Source organism: Pseudorasbora parva, chromosome 2, assembly GCF_024679245.1.
Source record: "Pseudorasbora parva isolate DD20220531a chromosome 2, ASM2467924v1, whole genome shotgun sequence".
Taxonomy (NCBI): Eukaryota; Metazoa; Chordata; class Actinopteri; order Cypriniformes; family Gobionidae; genus Pseudorasbora; species Pseudorasbora parva.
Window position 1 is genome coordinate 14,071,234 of NC_090173.1, and position 26,447 is coordinate 14,097,680.

The following is a 26,447-nucleotide window of genomic DNA, read 5'->3' on the forward strand; positions in this document are numbered from 1 at the left end:
GTCACATTTAGCTTTAAACAATGTTTAAAAACTGTTATTAATTTTTGATGGTCACTTTTTAGCACATTTACAACAATATTTGTCAACTTAGAGATATTTTAAATAGTTAAATCTAAATATTAAATGTTACACCTAAATGTTAAATCTGAATCTAAATGTTAAATCTAAATGTAAATCTTAATCTAAATGTTAAATCTAAATATTGAATCTAAATGTTTCGGGTATAACTAAATATTTAACTAATATGCAAATTCAAAATTCCGATAACCGGAAGTGGCAAAATAAAAGCTTGAGGAGGTCAGTGAGTGTTTATAGGGCATAGCATCATGTCCAATAAGTAACAAATAAAAACCATCTCATCCAAGGAAATTGACTCTTGGACATAAGTTTGAAGTTAAATGTGACAAAATGTTGCTGTTATTTTCAGCGCGAGCCGCTTTACAAATGGCACCCCATATGTGGGCAGGCTGAAACATGCGGAAATAGCTCCTTCTATTGGCTGTTGTCGCTAGCCTCTGGGCAAAAAATCCTCCGATGATGCAAAATGACGATATTTGTGTCATTGGAGGATTTTTTCCAGAACTAAAATACAAAAATCTCTCATCTCAGGGGGACATAATGCTTTCATTATTTATTTCATTATTTTGAATCTTACTTTATATAGCACCTCTTAAGTAATTTTGTTAAAGGATGTTAATTTTTGTGTAAAAACACACAAAAAAATACATTAAAAAGTGAACAAACACAATGCATGCTCCAGCTGCTCAAGGAGTTTCAAGCAATAAAATAAGTCAGAAGTGATTTTTACACATTTCTTAGATTCCTGGAGTTATTTGCATACTTACATTTTGTGAATTAAATCAGAAAAAGTTAATCATGTTAGTTCTTATTTAAAATGAAGTAAAACATGTTGTTTCTATTTTGATTGTAGTATCAGGAGCGTCTGATCACACACAGCTTGTGTGGGGACGGACTTAACGTGATTCCGACTATTCCTTTGAGATCCAAATCCTCTTCGGACACTCCAGGTGCAGTTGTGAAGTGGTAGCTCTGGAGGAGGGAAGTGAAAAACAGGAAAAGCTCCATCCTGGCCAAACTTTCTCCAAGACAAACCCTTCGGCCTGAGAGAGAGAGAGAGAGAGAGAGAGAGAGAGAGAGAGAGAGAGAGAGAGAGAGAGAGAGAGAGAGAGAGAGAGAGAGAGAGTTCGTCTCAGGTTACGTATGTAACCATGGTTCCCTGAGAGGGAACGAGACGCTGCGTCGAAACGCTAGGGGACGCCTCTACGTGCCATGTCATGAAGCACTTGTGTAATCAGTCCAATAGCGGGACGATACGTCACGGGCGGGTGACGTCATCGACCAGGAAGCTATAAAGCATGCCCGGACCAAACAGTCACTAGCTTCTGGAAAAAGTCGAACAAATCGATCACAGGCATGGCGGGAGTATGGCATCTCGACGCAGCGTCTCGTTCCCTCTCAGGGAACCATGGTTACATACGTAACCTGAGACGTTCCCTATCTCGAGGGAACTTTGAGCTGCGTCGAAACGCTAGTGGACCTCAATACCCACGCCGCCAGAGTCCCAAATGTCTGTATGTGTGATTTAACCCAGAAACACCCGGGACCCCGGAGTGGAGGCTACGACTAAATTGTAAAACCTCACAAATGTATGCGGAGAGGACCACCCAGCCGCATCACAAACCTCTGACAGTGAAACTCCCGAAATAAGAGCCATAGAGGCAGCCATACTCCTAGTAGAGTGGGCGCGGACCCTCATAGGTGAAGGATGTCCGACCGACTCATAAGCGAGCGAAATAGCCTCGACTATCCACTTGCTAAGCGTCTGCTTTGAAGCCGATTTTCCCTTACTGAAGGACCCAAAACATACGAACAACTGTTCTGACTTTCGCCACAGGGCAGCTCTGTGGACATATGCATCTAGGGCCCTGACCGGACATAGCAGATTTAGCTTCTCTTGGTCTTGACTAGTGAACAGAGGCGGACAGAAAGCCTGCAGCATAACTGGTCCCGGCACATTAGTCGGGACCTTGGGAACATATCCTTCCCTCGGGAAGAGAAATGCTTTCACCATTCCTGGTGCAAACTCAAGGCAAGAAGGTGCTACTGATAGAGCCTGTAGGTCTCCTACTCTTTTCAGTGATGAAATCGCTAGAAGAAACACTGTTTTTAGTGTGAGGAACTTTTCTGACACTTCCTCTAACGGCTCGAAGGGAGCCAACATAAGGCCTTCCAGCACTATGGCCAGGTCCCAGGTCGGCACCCTCGAGCGTGCCGCAGGTCTGAGCCTCAAGGTACCACGGAGGAAACGCGTGACCCACGGGTGTCTCCCTAATGATGCGTTATTTAATGGATTATGATACGCAGATATCGCCGACACATACACTTTCAGAGACGACGGGGATAACCCTGCGGATAATTTTTCTTGCAAGAACTCGAGAACTGAACCGACCGGGCAGTTAACAGGGTCCAAAGTCTGGTGCGTACACCAGGCGACAAAAACTCTCCATTTGAGTGCGTAAAGTCTCCTTGTGGATGGTGCTCTGGAGTGCAACATGGTCTCTATCACTTCAGTCGATAGACCCGTGTTTATGAACTGGGCCCCCTCAGGGGCCAAGCCCACAGTTTCCACAGTTCCGGGCGCGGGTGCAGTACTGACCCCCCGGCCTGCGAAAGAAGATCCCTCCTGACTGGGATTTCCCAGGGAGGACCCTCTAGGAGAGACATGATGTCTGGGAGCCATACTCGGCCCGGCCAGAACGGGGCTACCAATAAGAGCTGAACCCCGTCCCGGCGGACTCTCTCCAGCACTCCTGGGAGCAACGCCAGAGGGGGAAAGGCATACAGACGCAGCCTCGGCCACGTCTGTACCATTGCGTCCAGCCCCAGCGGGGCTGGATGTGTGAGGGAAAAGAATGCTGGACAGTGTGTCGTCTCTCGAGACGCAAACAGATCCACCTGGGCTCACCCAAAGCGGATCCACAGCTCCTCCACCACCTCGGGGTGGAGCCTCCATTCCCCCGGCACCACTCCCTGCCTCGACAGGGAGTCTGCCGCTACATTCAGGACCCCCGGGATGTACATCGCCCTGAGCGAGAGCATCTTGCCTTAGGGCCATATTAGCATGTGATGCGTGAGCTTCCACAACCGACGCGATCTCAATCCCCCCTGGTGATTTATATACGAGACCACCGAAGTGTTGTCTGACCGAACTAACACATGGCGGCCCCGTAGGTCTGGGAGGAAGTGTTTGAGTGCCTGAAACACAGCCATCAGCTCCAGCTGGTTTATGTGCCAGGAGAACTGATGGCCCCTCCACAGACCTTGGGCCGAGCGGCCACTCATGACCGCTCCCCAGCCAGTTAGGAAGGCATCCGTCGTTAGCATTACGCGACGACAAGGAGCCCACAGAACTGGACCTTGGGAAAGGAACCAAGGATCTTTCCACTTCACCAAGGCACGTAGGCAGCGCCGTGTGACCTTGATTAAGCGAAAAGGGTTTCCCCTCGGGGAGAACCCCTTGGTCCTGAGCCACCACTGTAAGGGTCTCATGTACAGCAGGCCAAAAGGTATCACGTTGGACGCTGCTGCCATCAAACCCAACACTCTTTGAAAGTGTTTGACAGTGAGTGACTGGCCTAGCTTTATCTGGTTGACTGTATTCAGGATCGTTTTTACCCTGGGCGGAGATAGCCGAGGCGACATCGTTCTCGTGTCCCAAACTACCCCCAGACAAGTAATGCTCTGCTGTGGTGCCAACATACTTTTCTTTTCGTTTAACCTTAGCCCCAACACCTTCATGTGGGCGAGAACAGCATCTTGATGCTGAACCGCCAGTTGTTTCGACTGTGCTAACACTAGCCAATCGTCAATGTAATTTAGCACGCGGATGCCCTGGAGTCGCAGCGGAGCCAGAGCTGCATCCACGCACTTCGTGAAAGTGCGGGGCGATAAAGCTAGACCGAATGGCAGCACTCGATATTGGTACGCTTTTCCCCCAAAAGCGAACCTGAGGAACTGTCTGTGCTGCGGAAGGATGGAGATGTGGAAATACGCATCTTTTAAATCTATCGGGACGCACCAGTCCTCGGACCTGATGTGACACAAGATCTGTTTTATCGTGAGCATTTTGAATTTTAATCTTTTTATTGCTCTGTTTAGATGACGCAGATCTAAGATCGGACTTAACCCCCCATCCTTCTTTGGAACTATGAAGTACAGGCTGTAAAACCCCGACTCTCTGCAGTGGGGAGGGTCCCGTTCTATAGCCTCTTTTCGCAGAAGAGTCTGTACCTCTTGTTCCATTACCAGAGCCTGCTCGGGGCTTACTACCGTGGTAGTAACCCCGTTGAACACGGGCGGGTGTAACCCGAATTGAATTCTGTACCCTTTTTCTATTGTACGCAGGACCCATTCTGAGACATTCGGCAGAAGTTTCCACGCTGCCAGAAAATCTACTAATGGAACCAGCCTCTCGAGGCTGGTCTCTGGATTTTCCTGTGTGGTCAGCCCGGTGTCCTGTAACGGATAACCGGCAGGTAGCAACCGAACTGACCACCCAGGGGCCCTCCCGAGAGGGCGCGAACATCCCCAAGCCGCTACGTTTCCGGGCGGACATGGAGATATGCGTTCGCCGGGGACCGCCGCGCCCTGAAGCACCAATGGTGGCAGGGTTGGCAGACCGCCCCCCCGATGGCACCGGGAAAGAGCGGGCGCCTCGGCGAGCCGCACTTTCCCGAAGGGGACTGCAATCGGAAGCCCTGCGCTCTTGGCGTCAGGACTTCTTAGCCGAGGCCTTCCTAGCGGTAAGGACCGTCCTCAGATCCGTCCTACCGCGAGAAGGTCCCGGCTGAGCGCGTCGCCTGGTCCCCCGTTCTCTCTGCGGGGGGGCCCGAGCGGCCACCCTCTGTTTTTGTTGCGCTCGATGCGCTGCGGAGGAGGATGTACTTGGCTGGGGCTGCCCCCGCCCGGCAGCCCCTGGGGGATATGATTTGCGGGGGAGAAATTTTTGAAATGCCGCCGCCTGCTTCCTGGCCTCCTGGTAACGGTCGACGACTGTTGTTACAGCGTCACCAAAGAAGCCAGTAGGCGAGACGGGGCGAATCCATAAGGAACTTTTTGTCACGTTCTTTAATATCTGACAAATTTAACCATAAATGTCTCTCCGTGGCCACCAGGGCTGCCATAAAGCAGCCGATGGATCTGGCCGTCTCCCTGGTGGCACGAAGAGACAAATCTGCCGCCCGCCTAATTTCGGCGATCGTTTCTCTCCCCACTTCTCTGTTTCTTCATTAATATCCCCCAATAAATCTGCCTGATATGCTTGCAGGACGGCCACCGTATGTAAACAGGCGGCCGCCTGCCCGGCTGCCGAGTACGCCCTGCCCACCAGTGCTGATGTTGTTCTTACGGGCTTGGTGGGCAGCTGCGGGGCTTGCAGCGACGATGCTGACTCGGGGGAGAGATAGCTCGCGAGCGTCACTTCCACCCGCGGCATCGCCGCATAACCATGAGCGGGTTGAAAACTCTGGCTGACGCTGGTTTAGGTCCGGGAAAAATGGCAAGCCCCGCTTAGTAGGTTGTGTATATGAGGGTATATAGCCTGCTTGTGTGCTTTTGTGACTCATAACGCTCGGCCGGCCAGTCTAAACTTAATCTGGCAACGGCACGAGTGACAACCTCCATTAGCTCCTCCTGTGCGTGTGTGTGTAATGGTGGAAGTAGTTTGTCAGTTTCATTTACGCTTACAACATCCAATTCCTCGGAACTGGAGTGCTGCAGCTGATCTTGTGCCTCAGCGCGAGCGGAAGAAACCGCAGAGCGTGCTTCCAACTCACAAGCTGAGGCTTGAGATCCAGTGGGTAAGGGCACAGATAGGGGATCACCCGTCTTTAACCCCGCCACCAGATCTAACTGCGATCCCCAAGACGCGAGCCTTCGCTGTGCCTCGGCAGCAGCGGGACCCGAGCCCTGAGGACCGCGAGCCAAAGCACTCTCCTCGAAGAGTGCCCGGCGTGATCTTAATGTACGCATTGGGAGACTCTCGCAATGCTCGCAGCCAACCCCCTCGAGAGCTGACTGGGCATGCTCGAGCCCCAAACACATTACACACAGGTCATGTGTATCCCCACCCGTGATGTAACGAGGGCAGGGAGTGACACATCGCCTGAACTGACTAGACATTCTTTTTCTTTTTCTTTTGACACACACACAATAAATGGACATACAATATCACACAGAGCGCTTTGTGAAGACACAGAAGCTAGTGACTGTTTGGTCCGGGCATGCTTTATAGCTTCCTGGTCGATGACGTCACCTGCCCGTGACGTATCGTCCCGCTATTGGACTGATTACACAAGTGCTTCATGACATGGCACGCAGAGGCGTCCCCTAGCGTTTCGACGCAGCTCGAAGTTCCCTCGAGATAGGGAAATTTTAATTCCAAATCAAATGTGTATTTCTTCAAGACACTGTGTGCTTAGATTTGACTGTACCTGCAGAAAAGGGCATGAAAGCATCTCTCTTGACAAACTGGCCCTTCTCATCAAGAAAGTGTTCTGGGTAAAAACTGTTTGGTTTCTCCCATTCACTTCCGTCCTTCAATACAGACGTCAACAGAGGAATGACAGTGGTACCCTAGAGAATGGAGAAAAGACCCAATTAAATGATCTCTAATTATCATTTCCATTTCTTTATATTTTCCATTGGTCATGTAATTATTTATTCTTCTGACTGACCTTCTCGATGAAGTATCCATTGAAGTGAACATCACAGCTGGTCTTATGAGGGAGATTCATGGGCACTATGTTGGCCAGTCTCTGAGTTTCATGAATCACAGCGTCTGTGTATGGTAATTTCTTTCTATCTTCCACCACTGGCTGACGTCCACCGATCACTTGGTCAATCTCCTCATGAACTCGATCTGCACACAAATGCAAAGTACATTTGTTCTTATGGACACCAATGGACTCTGCACAGGAAACTCTTGGCATTACTGTGTTTTTACCCTGTATATGAGGGTATTTTGCCATGAGCATCAAACCCCAGCGCAGAGTCGTTCCTGTCGTGTCAGTTCCAGCAGAAAACAGATTTCCCACCGTCATGAGAAGATTCTCCTGGTGAAAGTATGTGTCCCTATTGCCGGATTTCTGACAAGTATGCACAAATTTATCCTTTTCACTAAAATACTACAATTTACTAAAATTATATTCTGTATATAATAAAAGCCAACTATTATTGGAGAAGATGGAAAAAAGAAAACAGGAAACAGAAAACAGGATCCGTATATACTAACCAAAACAGGAGCAGTGCATGAATCAAACAATAAACGACCATGGTAACAAAAGCTAATAAAGGAAACTGTACAAAACCAACAAGAATACAATGGAAACTCAGGCAAAAAGTGAAGGTAACACTTTAAAATAAGGTCTCATTAGTTAGTTAGTTACATTAACTAAGATTAATAAATGCTTTAAAAATATTTTCCATTTTTAGTTCATGTTAACTAATGTTTACAAATTGAATCTTATTGTAAATGCTTTATATGTTTATATGCAATAAGGTGATTTCCATACCTCTTCACTCTGTTTGCGCATGAGAAACGAGTCGACAAACCCTCTCTGGTCGTGTGGATTCAGAGTCTCCAGCAGCCCAGTGATCAAAATATTCATTTGTGCTCTAGATTTCAAGACATTTTTTACAATAATCCTTTTGCTGTTGAGGAACGGACCCAACCACGGAAATATATTATAAAGCTACAAGATGGAGACAAAATGCAAGTATTATTATTTATTTAATAATATAATTATATATTATTATTATTATTATTATTATTATATGTTTTTTTTAAATGAAGTCAAAAAAAAATGGAAGTTACTTCCATACCATCATAGAAGCTGATCCACTAACTCGAATATTTTCATTTGCCCTGTCGACCATTTTTGTGAATTGTGGGTCTGTGTATTCAAACCTGCTGCCGTACACAATTGATGAGATGATGTTTGACACAGCGTAGTTCACAGGCTGGGTTGTGTCGAAGGGTTTCCCTGTGAAGGGCAAACAAATGTCCCTCAACGGATTATCCTCTTACCGTTCACGAGGACGTGGATGCACTGAAGCTCTCTTTGCTTAAATTAGCTCAAAATTACTATCAGATGTAAGAAATTACCTTGACAAACTATACACCATTAAAAAGATCTAAGACTAAAGTTTAATTTTTTACCTCTGTTTTATTCTCAAAGTCTTAAAGTGACCGTAATGTGTTAATATGTGCCAGGAGTTATGAATATGATCATGAGCGTCGCTACCTTTTGATTGTAATATGCATTTGCTCCCATTCATCAAAAACTCCTCTGTGGTCGTCATGAAGACTTCCCTCAGGGGTTTTTTATTTCAAATGTGTGCAGATGTGGAGAAATATTGATAGATTCTCACATGTTTGAGTCAAATTTCTATACAGAGAAGTATTATTTATTAAATCTTTATCCAAAATCCGCGGATGTATCATTATGAGCGCAGTAGACTGTGATGTGCTGTGTTTTCAATTCATTCTGGCAGCTGGAGGGCGCTAGAAAGCTGTACTACTGAAAATTCAGTCCTAATATCGTACAGATGAAGAACAGACACACCGTATGACATTCAGGAAGTATCTGACATTACCAAAACAGCTTCCGGAGATCGTCAGATTGCTATTTCATGCAGATAGACACGTTTGAAGACAATAAACACACAATCGCGGCAATGAATGGTTGGTCTGGTTTCATAATAGATTATGTTTATAATGCAATGCTATTCCACATAGCTTTTAGCATTGTGTATTTTCTGTCAGATTTTTTGACCCGAAGCTACATGAGATCACAGATAGTTACATAAAAAAACTCGACTTAGAAAATGTATAAAGTGATATGAAGTAAGTTTTGAATAAAACATGATTATAATTTTTTTATAACAAGTTTTGCTGGTGTGCTAAGCTAACATGCTAGCTTGCCCTTGATGCACCTGCCACTGAGGAAATACTTAATTTTTATGAACATTTTCTAAATGTAAAATCCTGAAATACTTATTTGGACGAAATGCATTTGATAGTCAGGGAAGGTAAAGTGAGAGGTTTGATTTAGAGATTAGGTTTGAATAGTACAGTTTGAATAGAGAGTCGTTAGTAATTATAATGCAGACAAAGGAATAATAATTGGAGCCATAACCAGTCCGCAGAAGTGTGAATGTGTGCTGGGGAGACAAACTGAATGGGGCGGTTTTCACCTCTAAACAATAGAGGCAATACACCGAATGAAAGTCAGAAGACATGGCAATAAACATCAGTTGATATTTTAGAGATATCTCAAAATAAAATCACATGAAACGATCTTGTAAAACATTTAATAAAATTCAGAGTTTTAGACTGATCATCTTCAGATCTGAAATATAACATGGTCAGACTTGTGGCTTTAGCTGTAGTGCATTTCTAGATTGCTACAAGGCCAACTTCAATTTTATTTTCATAAAGATATTTCAAACAAATAAATTTCTAATAACTTTACAAAACTTTGAAGCTTATTATAGCTATTTTTGATTATAAAATACTTTTATACTTTACAGTAAACTGCCAGGTGTCTGCTTTCAAATGAGACCATAATTATGTTTTTAGTGCAAAGGATTCACAAACTGTATTTGATTTAGTCTGAGTATGCATTTCTTAGGATTTTTTCAAAAGTTGAGATTCAGCTTAGCAGGTTAAAGTAAGAGCATGATTGCAGATTTCACATCATTGCATGATGATTTTACACATTTGTGCATTCAGCTTATACCTTCAAAGTTATCAAACTCTCCTTTCAGATACTGAATTTCCTCTATGATTTTTTCTTCACTTCCTCTCTTGCCCATCCCGAAGTCCCGCAGGTTACTGAGGGCAAAGCGTCGCATTTCTCTCCAGTTCTCTCCATTGGAAAAGAGGATTCCTGATTGACAGAGTTTTAAAATTAGCAAGTCTTTCCCAATCACACATTTTTTCCTATGCACTTGGCTACAATAAACTCCAATGGGTGAAGAGCAACAATACACAGAAAACGAACTAACACAATTCAATTCCTGCACAGCTTTCATTTTTGCTTTATAACAAACCACATAGGACTCAACACACATGGATAGAATATTACACAGAATTCACTTTTTCTTACCATGACCATCAGTAATTATCTTGAAAGCAGGCGTAATATCTCGCTCCCCAAACTCATCTGCATAGTTCACAAGAGCTTCTTTCACGGTTCCCTTATCGAGGGAACTTCCCACTGCGTCGAAACGCTTTGGGGATGCTCCCTAAGCATCAGCGAATCTGAAGCCTGAATAAACACTAGTCCAATCCGATTGGTCGTGCGTGATGACGTCATTGTGACGGCGTACCCGGAAGTATAAAAGGGGGGCCGGCGCATAATGGCGGCAGTTATTGCTCTTCAGCATAGCGCTCTCTGTTTGGTCTGTCTATTTACTGTTGTCTGTCCAGTTGCGAGTGTGTGTGTGAAAGATTTATTTAAAAAGTATGGAAGAGAGAAGGAGTGCATTTAGGCAGTGTGTGCATCCGTGTCCCCGTTACATCTCGGGATCGGATACACACCTGTTATGTGTGCAGTGTCTGGGTGTTCAGCACGCTCGGGCGGCTCTCGAGGGAGCCGCCTGTGAACACTGCGAGCTGCTGACACTCAGACTGCTCCGCTCTCGGCTGGCCGTGTTCGATGAGACCGGCCAGCCTCGTGAGCCCCGTGGTTCTGGACCCGCGGTCGCTGAGGCGGCTCGGCGTCGCAGATCATGGGGCTCACAGCGGGACTTGTCAGAGGGTTTCGGGACTGCCGCGGCACTTTCCCAATCCTCCCCTGACAGTTCCGACGATCTTCCTCCCCGTGTGGAAGCCCGCTTGGCGGCATCTTCCCCCGGGTTGGAGGGTCCGATGCTTGAGCTGTCTGATTCTGAGGAATTAGATGTGCTCAGCATCGAGGCGGGTGACGTTAAAACACCATACACACTGCTTCACTCATAAAATAAGGTGCTCAGGCAGTCCCCGAGGGGGCTGCCTGTAGTAACCCGGTGTTCTCCGTTCCCGTGCGGAAGCCCGCGATGCGGCTCTTCCCCGGGAGGGAGAACCAGATGCTTGAGCGATCTGATTCCGAGGAATTAGATGTGCTCAGCGTCGACGGAGTGAAGCAAACGAGAGCCCGCCACCTTTTAATGCAGGCTCGATCTCGCGTTGCCGAGGCAGCGCGTGCATTAAGGGTCTGCAACAGAAGTGAACACAGGCTATATGTGTACATGTGATACTGTTTAGCGAGGCTTGCAGTCAGCCCCTGAGGGTGCTGGCTGTGGTCGTTGAGAAATGTCTCGTAGCGTACAGAAACGTGCGTTTTCGAGTGTTTCAGCCTCGCGCCTGTGGCTTTCATCTCGAGGGATGAAAGCCAAATATGTTGGGAACGATTCGAATCTCGCGTTGCTGAGGCAGCGTGTAGATGACGAGTAGTTGAATACATATTTAAACAGTATGGTCTGGTGATTAGGGCTGCATTTAATTCTGAGGAATTTAAATTAAACATTATCTGACTTTGAGGAGTTAGATATGTCTATTCAGCCTATCATTCAGCATGTTCACGTGATGGGTGATTATGGTGGCATTTATTTCTGAGGAATTAAATGGGATTTATCTAACTTTGAGTAGTTAGATTATCAGCCTATCATCCCAGTTGTGTTCACTATTTGGGTGTTTTTGGTGGCATTTAATTCTGTGCAATTAAATGGGATTTATCTGACTTTGAGGAGTTAGGTATTTCAGCCTATCATCCAAATTGTGTTGCTCCCGGGGAGCGTTCGAGATCGCCTCCTCTGTGGAGTCTTCTGGAAGTCGATGCTGCGATCCGCCGTCTACGACGCTCGGGCCACATTGGCTTCCAGCGAACGCATGCTGCTCTAGCCGCCTCTAGAAAGACTGCAGCTGGGCAGCAAACGCGTTCGCACACCGAAAATCCTCCCCGACTAAGCCCTGCCGGGTGGCCGCTTCAGGGGGTCGGGCAGGAGGCTCGGTGGGTACCAGAGACCAGCCTTGAGAGGCTGGTTCCCCTAGTAGTATATATCAGCGCATAGTCATTATGCTCCTGAATATATCTGTTGGGCCCTGTGTACCATGGGCAAAGGGTGCAGACTGCAGTTCAGTGTTCCACCACCGGGGTTCATCAGTGTGGCCTGGATAGTGGTGTGCCCAGCCCAGTGGCCTGCTGGCCAGCCCCCTCTCCAGAGGAGCGATCGAGGTCGCCTCCTCTGTGGAGTTTTCTGGAAGTCGATGCTGCGATCCGCCGTCTATGACGCTCGGGCCACATTGACTTCCTGCGAACACATGCTACTCTAGCCGCCTCTAGGGAGACCTCGGCTGGGCAGCGAACGTGTTCGCACACCGAAAATCCTCCCCGACTAAGCCCTGCCGGGTGGCCGCTTCAGGGGGTCGGGCAGGAGGTTTGGTGGGTACCAGAGACCAGCCTTGAGAGGCTGGTTCCCCTAGTAGAATATCTCGGCGCATGGTTATGCTCCCGAATATATCTGCTGGGGCCCTGTGTACCTTGGGCAAAGGGTAGAGACTGCAGTTCAGCGTTCCACCACCGGGGTTCATCGGTGTGGCCTGAATAGTGGTGGGCCCAGCCCAGTGGCAGGTAGGGAACAGGAAGTGTGCTCCCTGAGGGTAAAGGAGGCTATATTGTGTATCCCTCCGCCAGACAGGGAGTCCGGCTTTACGGTCGCTACCTCATGGTTCCCAAAGAGGATGGAAGGGTGCGTCTATTATTAAATCGGAGGTACTTGAACCGTTCTCTGAGGAGATTCAGGTTCAAGATGCTCATTATCCCATCGTGAGTCAGATCCAGTCCGAGGACTGGTTCGTCACGATGTATCTAAAGACGCATATTTCATATCTCCATCCTTCCTGCCCACAGGAGGCCTGAGGTTCGCTTTCGGGGGCGAGGCGTACCAATATCGGGTTCTTCCCTTCGGCCTCACTGTTAAGCACACCACTGTGAAGCACTTTCAGAGAGTGCTGGGGCACATGGCAGCAGCGTCCAACATGATACCGTTCGGCCTGCTACACATGAGACCCCTCCAGTGGTGGTTGAAAACCAAGGGGTTTTCCCCCAGAGGGAATCCTTTTCGTATGATCAGGGTAACGCGCAGATGCCTTCGTTCCCTAGTCATATGGAAGAAACCTTGGTTTCTGTCCCAGGGGCCAGTGTTGGGAGCGTCCTGTTGCCGGAAATCCGTTTCAACAGACGCCTCCCTCACTGGTTGGGGCGCGGTCATGGACGGCCGCTTTGCGAGGGGCCCATGGGAGGGCCGTCATTCCTCCTGGCACATAAATTGCCTGGAGATGATGGCGGTCTACAAAGCTCTCAGGAGCTTTTCTCCCGGACCTCCGCGGCCAACATGTCCTGGTGCGGACAGACAATACGGCTGTCGTAGCGTACCTCAATCGCCAGGGAGGGGTAAGATCGCGCCCTCTGTGCAGATTGGCGCATCTAATCCTCCTGTGGTCCCAGGGGAAACTGTTGTCCATCAGGGCAATGTATGTCCCGGGGGTTCAAAATCAGGGAGCAGACATCCTGTCGAGGCAGGGGCTGAGGCCCGGGGAGTGGCGGCTCCACCCCGAAGTGGTGGAGGCCATATGCGAGAGGTTCGGCCCAGTGGAAGTGGATCTGTTTGCGTCTCGAGAGACGTCCCACTGTCCACTGTGGTTCTCCCTCACGCATCCAGCCCCGTTGGGGTTGGATGCCATGGTGCAGACGTGGCCGAGGCTGCGTCTGTACGCATTTCCCCCGATTGCTCTGCTCCCGGGAGTCCTGGAGAGGGTCCGTCGGCAGGGGGTCAGTCTACTTCTGGTAGCACCCCGTTGGCCGACGCGAGTTTGGTTCTCAGATATCATAGCCCTGCTGGCAGGTCATCCATGGCAGATTCCTCTGAGGAGGGATCTCCTGTCTCAGGCGGCGGGGACGATATTCCACCCCCGGCCGGAGATTTGGAACCTTTGGGTATGGCCCCTGAGGGGGCCAGGTACCTAGAGGCTGGCCTGTCGGCAGACGTGGTAGAGACCTTACTCAGTTCCAGGGCTCCGTCCACAAGGAGACTGTACAGCCTCAAGTGGAATGTGTTTTCCACTTGGTGTAGGGGGTGTGAGGTGGACCCAGTTAACTGCCCAGTGGCTTCAGTGCTGGAGTTCCTCCAAGATCGCTTCTCTGCGGGCCTAACCCCGTCCACACTCAAGGTGTACGTGGCTGCCATTGCGGCTTTCCACACTCCTCTGGGTGATGGGCCTCTGGGTAGGCACCAGTTGGTTGTACAGTTTCTCCGTGGGGCTCGGAGGATGAGGCCTGTGGCTCAGTCCAGAGTTCCAACCTGGGACCTGGCAGTGGTTCTCGAGGGGTTGGCTGAGGCCCCCTTCGAGCCACTGGAGTCAGCAGAACCGAAAAATCTGACCCTTAAGGTGGCTTTTCTACTCGCCATCTCCTCTCTAAGGAGAATGGGGGATCTCCAGGCCTTGGCAGTAACGCCGACTTGCCTGGAGTTTGCCCCGGGTGGAGTGAAGGCCATCTTACACCCTAGGCCGGGCTATGTGCCTAAGGTCCCATCCAGGGTGGTCAGGTCTTTGGTTCTGCAGGCATTTCATCCTCCGCCTCACGTGACGGCGGAAGAGGGGAGACTTCACCTACTCTGCCCGGTCAGGGCACTCAGGGTGTATCTGGCGAAGTCCGCACAGTGGAGGAGATCTCAACAATTGTTGGTGTGTTTTGGCTCACCCAAGAAGGGGTTGCCTGCGTCTACCCAGACAATCAGTAACTGGATTGTCCAGGCAATAACCATGGCTTATCAGGTGCGCCGTTTGCCTTCACCTGTAGCCGTGAGGGCACATTCCACCAGAGGCATGGCCTCTTCGGTGGCCCTCCTTTCTGGGGTCCCCTTGCAGGATATCTGCGAGGCGGCGGGGTGGGCTACTCCACACACTTTTATCAGGTTCTATAGCCTGGATCTCCCTGCGACGCCTGGCGCGAGGGTGCTCCAACCCTAGTTGTGCCCGGTCTCCGGCTTCACACTAGGACAGGCGCTACCCTCGGTGTGGCCTAGTGGGTACTCGTTCCCCAAAGCGTTTCGACGCAGTGGGAAGTTCCCTCGATAAGGGAACGGCTCGGGTTATGTATATAACCCTTGTTCCCTGAGAGGGAACGAGCACTGCGTCGTACCGCCACACCTCGGCACGCCTGGAGCGCATGCTTCAGAGCAAAAAACTGCCGCCATTATGCGCCGGCCCCCCTTTTATACTTCCGGGTACGCCGTCACAATGACGTCATCACGCACGACCAATCGGATTGGACTAGTGTTTATTCAGGCTTCAGATTCGCTGATGCTTAGGGAGCATCCCCAAAGCGTTTCGACGCAGTGCTCGTTCCCTCTCAGGGAACAAGGGTTATATACATAACCCGAGCCGTTTTGTGTCCAGCTAGTACCACAACCTTTTTAGGACCCAAAAACACTTGGAAAACATTCCCATAGGTTCTGGACAGCTTGAGGACACAGATAAAGACATCTGTTAAAATGTGACTATTGTCGTTTAAATGTGTCTATATTAAGCTCTTACCTCACAAAGGCTGTCAAAGGGTCTCGTGAGGTCAAGGGTCAGCAGGTTCCCCAGCAGCGGCAGAGGTTTAGGTCCCGGTGGCTCTTTCCCCTCTTTCTGAGATCTGGAAAGTCGATATAAAACTGTTAACAAAATAAAAGCACCTAGCAGTGTAACTGTGCTGGAAACATTCAGCATAGATTCAACAACAGCCATTTTTCAAGGCTGCACAAATGTTCTGATGCATCCAAATCCTTGTAATGAATACATATGGGAGGAACTTCAAGTAAATCCATCGAGTATTCATCATTCAAAACAAGGTAGCCATGAGAACGAATGAATGAACACAGACCGGTTTCAACAGCATGCATATATGACACCCTTTGGTGAATAAAATAGTATTCAAGTGCCAAGGCCACAGAAGCAGCCACTATGCATGTTAAATAATAGCTATGGTACACTATATTGCCAAAATGTTTGGGATGTATGCCTTTAAATGCACATTAACTTTATTGATATTCCATTTTTAATCTGCTGGGTTTGATTTGGACTTGGCCCACCCTTTGCATCTATAATAGCTTCAATTCTTCTGGAAAGGCTGTCCACAAGGTTTTGGAGTGTGTTTATGAGAATTTTTTTAAATTCTTCTAGAATGACATTTGTGAGGTCAGGCAATGATTTTAAACGAGAAGACCTGGCTTGCCTGGCTACTCACCTGGCTACTGAGGTCAGGACTCTGTGCCGACCAGTCAAGTTCCTCCACGCCAAACTCGCTCATTCAAATCTTTCTGGACCTTGCTTTGTGCACTGGTTTGCAGTCATGTTCCAGAACTCAAAACAAGGGATGTAGTCCTCTCTAGACTGGGGACAGGAGGCAGAGCCCTCACTGAACTGGGGACAGGAAGCAGAGTCCTCTCTGGCCAGTGTCTGTCATTTGGGGTCATCTGGGTCTTCCTCCTTTTCTTCATTGCATTGATATAGCAACCCGATCACACATAAATGCGTATAAATAGTACGAGTGTGCAATGTCGTGGAATGCAGGGGCGATTCTAGGGTCAGAGCTTTAGGGGTGCTGAGCACCCAATGAGCCCCACTGCCACAAACCTAGAGACACAAGTACCCTAGAGAAGGGGATGACACCATTTGCTATGCAGGGATGTTTTCATTTTCCTCCTTAACACATACATTTTAAACCACAAACTACGGAGTATGTTTTGGACATTATTTAACCGTGTAAAAGACTAAAATTTTAAATAACACAATTTCTTGCTCCAAGTGCTAGCCTCGCCCATGCCTACAAGGAAAGCAGAAAGCTGCATTTTGTCTAGCTGAGTATTCCAGCCATCTGAAACTTTTGAACCACTGTTCTTGAAAGGCTCTTTTTTGTGTGCCAAACTGAGTATGAGGGTATTGAGACAGTTTTAACTGTTTAGGACCAGTGTCCTTATCCCCTAAGTCTGAACAGCTCTCTTCTGTCTCTGCTGCATTTGCTGGGTGCTCTCTATGTTGCCCTCCCTCAGTCTCTTCATTTCTTTCACTAGTCAATTCCCTCTCATCCCTTATGGACTCTCCCTGTTGTTTTCCTCCTCCTTTATTATGAAAAAATGTGGTGTAAAATAATGTTACAAAAAAAAATTAATATGATCTCTTAATGCCAATGCGTTTGTATAGGAGTACACGCACATAAACAGGACTGTTTTGCTTGCCACTATTCACTATGTCAATTTATTGTTGTTGTTTCCTCACCTGATTCTTCCTGCATGCTCTCCCTTTCCCTTTCTCCTTCGCCATCTCCCTCTCTTTCCCTTTGAACTGACAATCATACACAAATATATTGTAGGCAGGAGTTGAGGTCAGTCTGTCATGTCACAAAAATGAGACCATGAGACCATTTACAGATTCTAAGGATATGATCAAAAGGCACACAGAGGCGTGTCATTTTAAATGTCTTTATTATTATTATTATTGGGCTTAGAAACTATTTAAATGACAAATTCATTTCACATGAGAAGCTTGAGTTTTTTCACTCCAAACGCCAGGGCTTCATGTTTCCATGACGACTGACCAGAAAAGACGCACGTGACGTCATGTTTACATGACTCTCGATTGTTAAAATGAGTATCAAATTAACGATAAACTTTAACAGAGACACGCGTACGCTTCTGTTTTTGTTTCACGCTCTAGCAGTTAATAAACAGAACTGCATGCGTCTTGCGGAAGAAAATTGAAACCGGCATTACTTCTCTCCGTTTATGACTATGGACGAGTCACCCAGGTCCTGTGCTACTCCACAACGGCGGCGACCCGCCGGACTAAAGTAACGTTAGTCAGAGAATAAACACTTATTATAGGTGTATCACCATGGTGATTCAGGATACTGACTCCAGTACTCACCGATATGGTTTCGAAATCGGAACAACTCTAGGTAAAAGGAAAGAAGCGTCAGACACAGCTTTCAACCGATCACAACACTAACGTTACATCATGGGTTCTCACTCTGCGTGTGTTTCGCGCTGGATGACGGTTGTGCTTAGCGGTGCAGGTACAGAGGAGAAGTAGAAGAAGAGAAGAGGATGACACCATTTGCTATGTGGGGATGTTTTCATTTTCCTCCTTAACACATATATTTTAAACCACAAACTACGGAGTATGTTTTGGACATTATTTAACCGTGTAAAAGACTAACAAAAAATTTAAATAACCCAATTTATTACTCCAAGTTTTAGGGGTGCTGAGCTCCTTTTTAGGGGTGCTGAAGCACCCCTAAAATGGGGCTAGCCTCGCCCATGGTGGAATGTATACGCCAAAACTCATTTTGGCGTGCATATGATACGCTGTTTTTCACGTGCATATGATACGCACATTATGGCGTATATATGACACGCGCTTGGGTAGGTTTAGGGTGGTGGGGTGGGGGGTTCGTATGTATAATACGCCATAAAATGCGTGTCATATGTACGCGAAAAACAGCGTGCCATAGACACGCCAAAATGAGTTTTAGCGTATACATTCCACGACATTGCACACTCTTACTATTTATACGCATTATAAATAGAAAACTCTTTTTGGCATATTGTATTATTTATATGCATTTGCGTGTGATTGAGCTAAAGTAAAAATAAGAGTCCATCAGCAGAAAAACTAACTAGTTATGGTTAACAATGTAAGAAAGTTTATTTATTTTTACTTCTGACAATTCCTTCATTGTAGTTAATTAAATTCCTTAAAGTTTAATTCTTTTTATTACGTGTTTTTATTGATATTTTACATGCAAGTAGTTCATGGCTACAAGACTGGTTAGTTGTAACAGAAAAACATCTCAGGTTACGGGCTGGTGACGTCATTGACCAGGAAACTATATATGTCATCCCTGGAACAAACAGTCTAAGCTTCTGAACAAGCCGGTCATAGGCGTGCCGGGATTATGGCAAGGCGACACAGTGTCTCGTTCCCTCTCAGGGAACCATGGTTACATTCGTAACCTGAGATGTTCCCTTATCGAGGAAACTCAATACTCAATACTCACCTAACTCTCAAATGCCTGTATACAGTGAGGAAAATAAGTAATTGAACACCCTACTATTTAACAAGTTCTTCCACTTGGAAAATATGGAGGTGTCTAAATTGTCATCATATGTGCATGTCCACATAATATAAAAACAAAACAAAAAAATCCACAATATGATTTTTTAACTATTTATTTGTATTTTAGCTGTAAATAAGTATTTGAACACCTGTCTATCAGCTAGAATTCTGACCCTCAAAGACCTGTTAGTCTGCTTTTAAAATGTCCACCTTCACTACATATATTATCCTAAATTATCCTGTTTGAGGTCGTAAGCTGCATAAAGACATCTGTCCACCCCATACAATCAGTAAGAATTCAACTACTAACATGGCCACGACCAAAGAGCTGTCCAAAGACACTAGAGACAAAATTGTACACCTCCACTAGGCTGGAAAGGGCTAAGGTGAAATTGTCAAGCAGCTTGTTGAAAAAAGGTTCACTGTTGGAGCAATCATTAGAAAACGGAAGAAGCTAAACATGACTGTCAATCTCCCTCGGACTGGGGCTCCATGCCAGATCTCACCTCATAGGGTCTCAATGATCCTAAGAAAGGTGAAAAATCAGCCCAGAACTACACAGGAGGAGCTGGTCAATGACCTGAAAAGAGCTGGGAACACTGTTTTCAAGGTTACTGTTGGTAATACACTAAGTTTGGCCGGCTGACTCATGCTTGTGAAATAGCGTCGACTATACACTTGATTAGGGTCTGCTTAGATGCAGGCTTTCCCCTACTTGGGGACCCGAAACAGACAAACAGCCGATCAGACTTACGCCACAGGGCAGCTCTGTGGATGTAAGCATCTAGTGCCCTCACAGAGCAGAGCAGATTTAATTTTTCCTGGTCCGGATTATGAAAAGCAGGCGGAGAGAAGGCCTGGAGCATTATTGGCCCTGCCCCATTGGTGGGAACTTTAGGGATTTATCCTTTTTTCGGAAACAAGAAAGCTTTCACCATACCCGGTGCGAACTCAAGAAATGAGGGAGCAACAGACAACACTTAAACTCTTTAAATCTCCAACTCTTTTAAGAGAAGAAATAGCCAGAAGAAATAGTGTCTTCAGCATAAGGAACTTTTCTGGCACCTCCTCAATAGGTTTGAAAGGGGGCCAGAGTCAGGCCTTCTAATACTATAGCCAGGTCCCAAGCCGGCACCCTTGAATGTGCCGCGGGTCTTAGCCTCAGAGTACCACGAAGGAAGTGGGTTACCCAAGGGTGTCTCCCCACTGATGCACCATTGAGATGAACGTGATAGGCTGATCTGGCTGTCATACACTCATCTAAAGAATTATTAGGAACACCATACTAATACTGTGTTTGACCCCCTTTCGCCTTCAGAAATGCCTTAATTCCATGTGGCATTGATTCAGCAAGGTGCTGAAAGCATTCTTTAGAAATGTTGGCCCATATTGATAGGATAGCATCTTGCAGTTGATGGAGATTTAGGGGATGCACATCCAGGGCACGAAGCTCCCGTTCCACCACATCCCAAAGATGCTCTATTGGGTTGAGATCTGGTGACTATGGGGACAATTTTAGTACAGTGAACTCATTTTCATACTCAAGAAACCAATGTAAAATGATTTGAGCTTTGTGACATGGTGCATTATCCTGCTGGAAGTAGCCAGAGGATGGGTACATGGTGGTCATAAAGGGATGGACATGGTCAGAAATAATGCTCAGGTAGACCGTGGCATTTAAATGATGCCCAATTGGCACTATGGGGCCTAAAGTGTGCCAAGAAAACATCCCCCACACCATTACACCACCAGCAGCAGCCTGCACAGTGGAAACAAGGCATGATGGATCCATGTTCTCAATCAGTTTACGCCAAATTCTAACTCTACCATCTGAATGTCTCAAAAGATATCGAGACTCATCAGACGAGGCAACATTTTTCCAGTCTTCAGCTGTCCAATTTTGGTGAGCTTGTGCAAATTGTAGCCTCTTTTTCCTATTTATAGTGGAGATAAGTGGTACCCGGTGGGATCTTCTGCTAATGTCAGAATGGGAAAGACAAACTGATGTCTCTCAGAACCTCAATCAAACACACCTGAAACAACTAATCAATGCCTTTATAAGACATAGTAAGACCTTGATTAGCTGGTTCAGGTGTGTTTGATTGAGGTTGGAGCTAAACTCTGCAGGACAGTGGCCTTCTAGGACCGAGTCTGGGGACCCCTGTTATAGAACATAGAGCGATTAAAAGCAGGTGATTACGTCCACATGCCATTCTACGCTGTCCGCAACCAATGATAGCATAACTTTTGTGATTGTTTGGATTGTTTTTCCTGCAGTTGACCCACAGGTGTTCACTGAATGACCCATCTGGTTCGCGATTACTGATACAAACTTATTGTATTTTACTTTTACAATGAGCATAATTACAACAAAAAGAAAGAAATATAGAGGACGCAGTGTTCAGAATGAACAGTCTAGCAAAACACACGCCACCCATAGCAACGCGTTATGGCAACGACAACACCACCAATGTGCAGCACAACCTGGATGATGCGACAGCAGCCATATTGTGCCAGAATGCCAACCACACACCAGCTTACTGGTGGAGAGGAGTCAATCGTATAAATGGGGATCATTAGGAGGCCATGATGGACAGAGGCCACTGGGCAAATTTGGCCAGGATGCCGGGGTTACACCCCTACCCAGTGCTTTTAAAAGGACATACTAGTACCCTTTTCACCAATAAAACATGCATAGAAGTACCTCAGTGTGCATATTGCTACTCTAGGATACTATATGCACATTTTAAATCTTTGAAAATTTTCACAAAAATGTGATAGCCCATAGCATATATAATTTAATGAATATCTGAGCATGCAATATATCAAAATAAAGAGCTGACCCTCTTCTTTTAAACAAAAAAACGTTTTATTCTAGCTTTATGCATTCCTTTTTTTATTAACACTTGAATATGGGAATAAGTTTCATAAAAACCAACATTTTGAACAAAAAAATCTGAGAGAATCATGTTTTTGTGAAAGACTGTTTCCAGATCAGATTCAGAACGGTTATCAAACACAGATGAGATCGAGTCCATCAACACGTCCACATTTCATTCAGTAACATTAGATAGTTTTGTTTTTTTATGGTGCTTAAAAGTCCACTGAAGTGCTTTGGAACGCGTCGCATTATTCAATGTGTTGACGTAATTTCCCCCTGAAACGGATTCAGCTGTTAGCAGCTCCTCCCCTTTTTTGAAACAGCCAATAGCGCTTTGTTAATATACAGTTTCCTCTAACTGTTTACCATCACAGTCTCCTCCATATCGCTTTGAAATGCAGCATTCTGTGCAGACCTCAAATGGGTCGATATGTTTGTTTGCGCGGACTCGCGCATATGATCCGCGCTGCTCTCGTGTCCGTAGTCTAAATTTAGACCAGAGCCGTTGGGGTGTTTGCGCGGCTGTGGTGTGTGAAACTAACGTGAAAACAGACTTCATTCGCCTCAAATGAAAGCATATTTACACTGAATCGTTTCCTATCACATATATAGTGTGCTATGTGCCTTTCACCATGTAGAAATTAGTAAATGTGTGTTAACAACTGACCGATTTCAGCTGCAACTTCAGCAGTGTAGATGCACATTGTGATCCATTAATCATCAATTAGATCCTAATTGATTTACAATTAGGGATTTAATTGTAGAAAGCATTTTGATTGGACAGAAGATTTGATGAGAAAGTGAAGTCTGCGCTGATGTCATAAAAATCTGAGATTCGTTTTAACGGAAGTGGGAGACTGTAAATTTTGAATGCTTATATCTCCTAAATGCAAATTGTGTCATAGATTTGGAACATACCAGCTTATTTATAACTTTAAGACTAACACAGTCATACTAAAAGCTAAAAAACTTAAATTTTGATTTCAGTGGACCATTAAGGATGATGATCACGTTATTTTACATATGCATATGATTATGTGATCGCTTGTTTTACTGCGTCTTAAGCCTAGTTCACACTGTCCAATTTTTGCCCCGATTTTGACTCGCCGACGGGTTTTGCGAAATTGCCAACAAATGCTGGAAATCATAGGCAAATTGGTGCTGGTGCATGCGAGTGACAATCGTGCGGCGTGAATAATCAAAGACACAATCAGAGAGAATCGCCAACGAGTCGGCGACGCCCATGAGATATTTGGCATGGTAAATATCTGGACCTGTCGGCGATTGTAACTCCTGCTGTGTGAACTGTGTTCTGACTGAAAATGACATCGGCGATGACCGACAGCCAATGAGAGCATGAGATACAGGGCAGCGGGAGGTTCAGGGAGGAGTTATAGAGCAGAATATCCGTATTTTCTTAGATATATTTACAATTCTATCAAACAGAAACAAAGCCCAAACATTTGCACAATCAGCCGCAGCAGCAGCACATTACAAAATTGTTTATTTACCTAAAACTGTATTTGCAGAACACAATCCTGGCTCCCTCTGTCTCTCCAACAATTTCCTCCTGCATAATCTTTCTTTTTCTCCACAAATCAGAGTGTCTTTCTTCTTAAGGGCATTGAGGGGTACAGCAATCTGGGAAAGGTATGGGACAAACCGGTGGTACCATCCGGTTAAACCAAGAAATCGCTGGACCTCCTTGAGGTTTCTTGGGACTGGGTATGAACGAATAACCTAAACCTTGCTGGGATCGGCAGAGATGCCTTGAACACTCACAACATGGCCTAGGAACGCTAATTCCTGCATACAGAATTTGCTTTTTTTAAGGTTGATAGTCAGGCTGATTTTTGCAGCTTGTGGAGGACACTCTGGATGTCAAGGAAGTGCTGTTCAATAGTTGGGGAATAGATGATGATGTCATCAATATAAACAAAACAATTGTGACCACGTAGGTCACTCAAAACAGTTTCCATTAATCTTTGGAAGGTAACTGGGGCATTTTTTAATCCAAATGGCATAACATTAAACTGAAATAACCAAAATGGTGTAATACATGCTGTCTTATCTGTACTTTCAGGGTCCATGGTCACCTGCCAGTAACCACTTTTCAGGTCAATGGTAGAAAATATAGCAGCTCCAGAAAGAGATTCCAAGATCTCTGTGATGTTTGGCAGTGGGTATGCGTCACTTTCTGTAATAGCATTTACCTTACAGTAGTCTACACAAAACCAGAGGCTCCCATCTTTTTTTGGGACAAGAACAACAGGTGAGGCCCAACTTGAATGAGAAGGTTTCACAATGCTTGTACTCAACATTTCTTCCAGTTGTTTCTCGACAACACTTTGTTTGGCAGGGGACATGCGATAGGGTCGTCGCTTTATTGGTACTTGCTGGGTGAGATAAATACGATGTTGAAGAACATCAGTGCAACCTGGTCTGAGCGCACACACCTCTGGATTGGCCTCCAGAACTTGACGTAGCTGGCATTTTCCATCAGCTGGTAAGTGGGCTTCATTCACTGCATTGTCAATAAAGTATTTTATGTCTATGTCAGCGGAGTTAAATGTGAATTTGGGTTGAGGGGGAGGAACTGAACTCAAGAGAGAGATACTCTGGTTGGTATTGCCTTGATGCTTTCCTTTTCTAGGTCTGTTCTCAGGTACACTTGCACAGCCTGGTTGGAATGGATATTCCATGTCAGGAGTAGATTTGAAGGTATACTTCTTTTCAATAACATTTAACTGTAAACCACTAAAGAAGATGAAATCCAGACCCAGGACTACGGTATATGCCAGAGCTTTGGGGGATAGAACTGCAGCTGGTATGGTGAATACTTTGTCATGAAGACTAATGGAGACATTCAGCCATCCAAGAGGAACCTCTGCTTCACCGTTAGCAAGATACAAAGGTCCAAGTGTCCAGGGTTGGAAATCATGGGGTGATTGTGCAATGTTCTTCCAAAGAAACTCATGGATAAGGGTATAGCTTGCACCCGCGTCGACGATGGCTTTCCCTTTCCATGAGCCAACACTGACAGGCACAATTAACTGTTGAGGTATGCTGACAGGATTGGTAGGAGTAGATGTACTTCCAGCTGTAATGGTGGAAATGGGTTTATTTGGGGGTGTTTGAGACTCCTTCGTAGTTGTAGAAGACATTGAATTGTTGGAGGGTTGGCCAGGCGGCTTGTGTGAGTGGAAATTCCGTTTGTTACTAGGTGGCTGATAACCTGAAAGCGGGGGTGATTGAGCTGGAGAATTAAAGTGAGGACATGTACCTGGTGTGTGAAATCCTCTACATCGCCAACATTGTACAGCAGGTTGTGTAGGAGTATTTACTCTGGGTGATGCTACAACAGTTTTGGAACCAGCTTTATCACATTGCTTCTGTTGTTCATGGTCTTTCTCTAGCTGGTGACCCAGTCAAACCAACTCTTCTACTGTGGTTACATGGCTGCGAAGATTACTAGCAAGGTAAGGTTTTATGTTTTTAAGGATCAATTTAACAATGTCTGCTTCAGTCAAACTTGGTTTCCACCTCTTACAGAGAGCTCTATAGGTAAAAGCAAAATCCCTAATGGACTCTTTTTCTCCTTGCATCCGATGGCGGACACGATCAGCCATCTCATCTTCGTAATCCTCAGCTAGAAAAGCAGCAAGAAAAACAGACTGAAACTCAAACCATGTTGTCACAGATGATCTTGCTACTTCCCACCAGTCACGTGCAGTGCCATATAAAACTGTCCTGAAAGTGGCCAAGATGTCAGAATCCATTAGAGGATGTATAGCAAGAAAGTCTTGACATCGTGTTACATACAACAAAGGATCCGGGTCATCAGCTTGCCTTCCAAACGTGGGAAATGTCAGCTTGATGTGGTCACTTTTACCAGCAGTAGCAGGGGCTGCTAAAGGAGTTACTGGTAATGGTGATGGAAATGGAGATGAGGGGTGATGAAGAGAAATACTTTTACCACTCAGGTCAGTCATTCTTTTTTATTGACTATCAAACTTTGCTTCCATTTTAGTTTGCAGTTCTTTCATGTTTGTGGACAATTTATCAGTGAGTAAAGTCAAATGACTACTTTTCTTCAGCAGTTGATCAGAATCCTTCTGAGAGTGCTGTTGAACTGATTGAATGTCCTGTTGAAACTCAGACTGCAACTGTTGCACCATGAAGCGCACTTCTGAGACTAAAGTATTCCCTACCTTTTGGAGTTCTGCAGTCATCATCATTTTTATAGCTTTAATTGTCTGATCTGCCTCAGTTTATGCTTTTTGCTTGTTTGTGGGTAAGGTAGTGGATATTTGTTGCTTGATTTCATCCATCTTTCCAGCA

At 46.0% G+C, this 26,447-nt stretch overlaps 1 protein-coding gene across 1 annotated transcript in view; it reads right to left on the minus strand.

Annotated features, from left to right (window-relative positions):
* Nucleotides 1-933: 933 nt before the first annotated feature.
* LOC137048709 (uncharacterized) overlaps nt 934-26,447 on the minus strand; it is a 41,063-nt gene continuing 15,549 nt past the window's right edge. The window contains exons 12-24 of the mRNA XM_067426930.1: nt 25,657-25,755; nt 24,184-25,341; nt 17,387-17,452; nt 15,662-15,858; nt 15,511-15,587; nt 10,191-10,276; nt 9,822-9,971; nt 7,903-8,063; nt 7,593-7,772; nt 7,025-7,166; nt 6,756-6,940; nt 6,513-6,654; nt 934-1,121 (exon numbers count right to left, since the gene is read on the minus strand). Coding sequence (XP_067283031.1) covers nt 934-1,121; nt 6,513-6,654; nt 6,756-6,940; nt 7,025-7,166; nt 7,593-7,772; nt 7,903-8,063; nt 9,822-9,971; nt 10,191-10,276; nt 15,511-15,587; nt 15,662-15,858; nt 17,387-17,452; nt 24,184-25,341; nt 25,657-25,755 — 2,831 coding nt within the window. The remainder of the gene's footprint in view (nt 1,122-6,512; nt 6,655-6,755; nt 6,941-7,024; nt 7,167-7,592; nt 7,773-7,902; nt 8,064-9,821; nt 9,972-10,190; nt 10,277-15,510; nt 15,588-15,661; nt 15,859-17,386; nt 17,453-24,183; nt 25,342-25,656; nt 25,756-26,447) is intronic.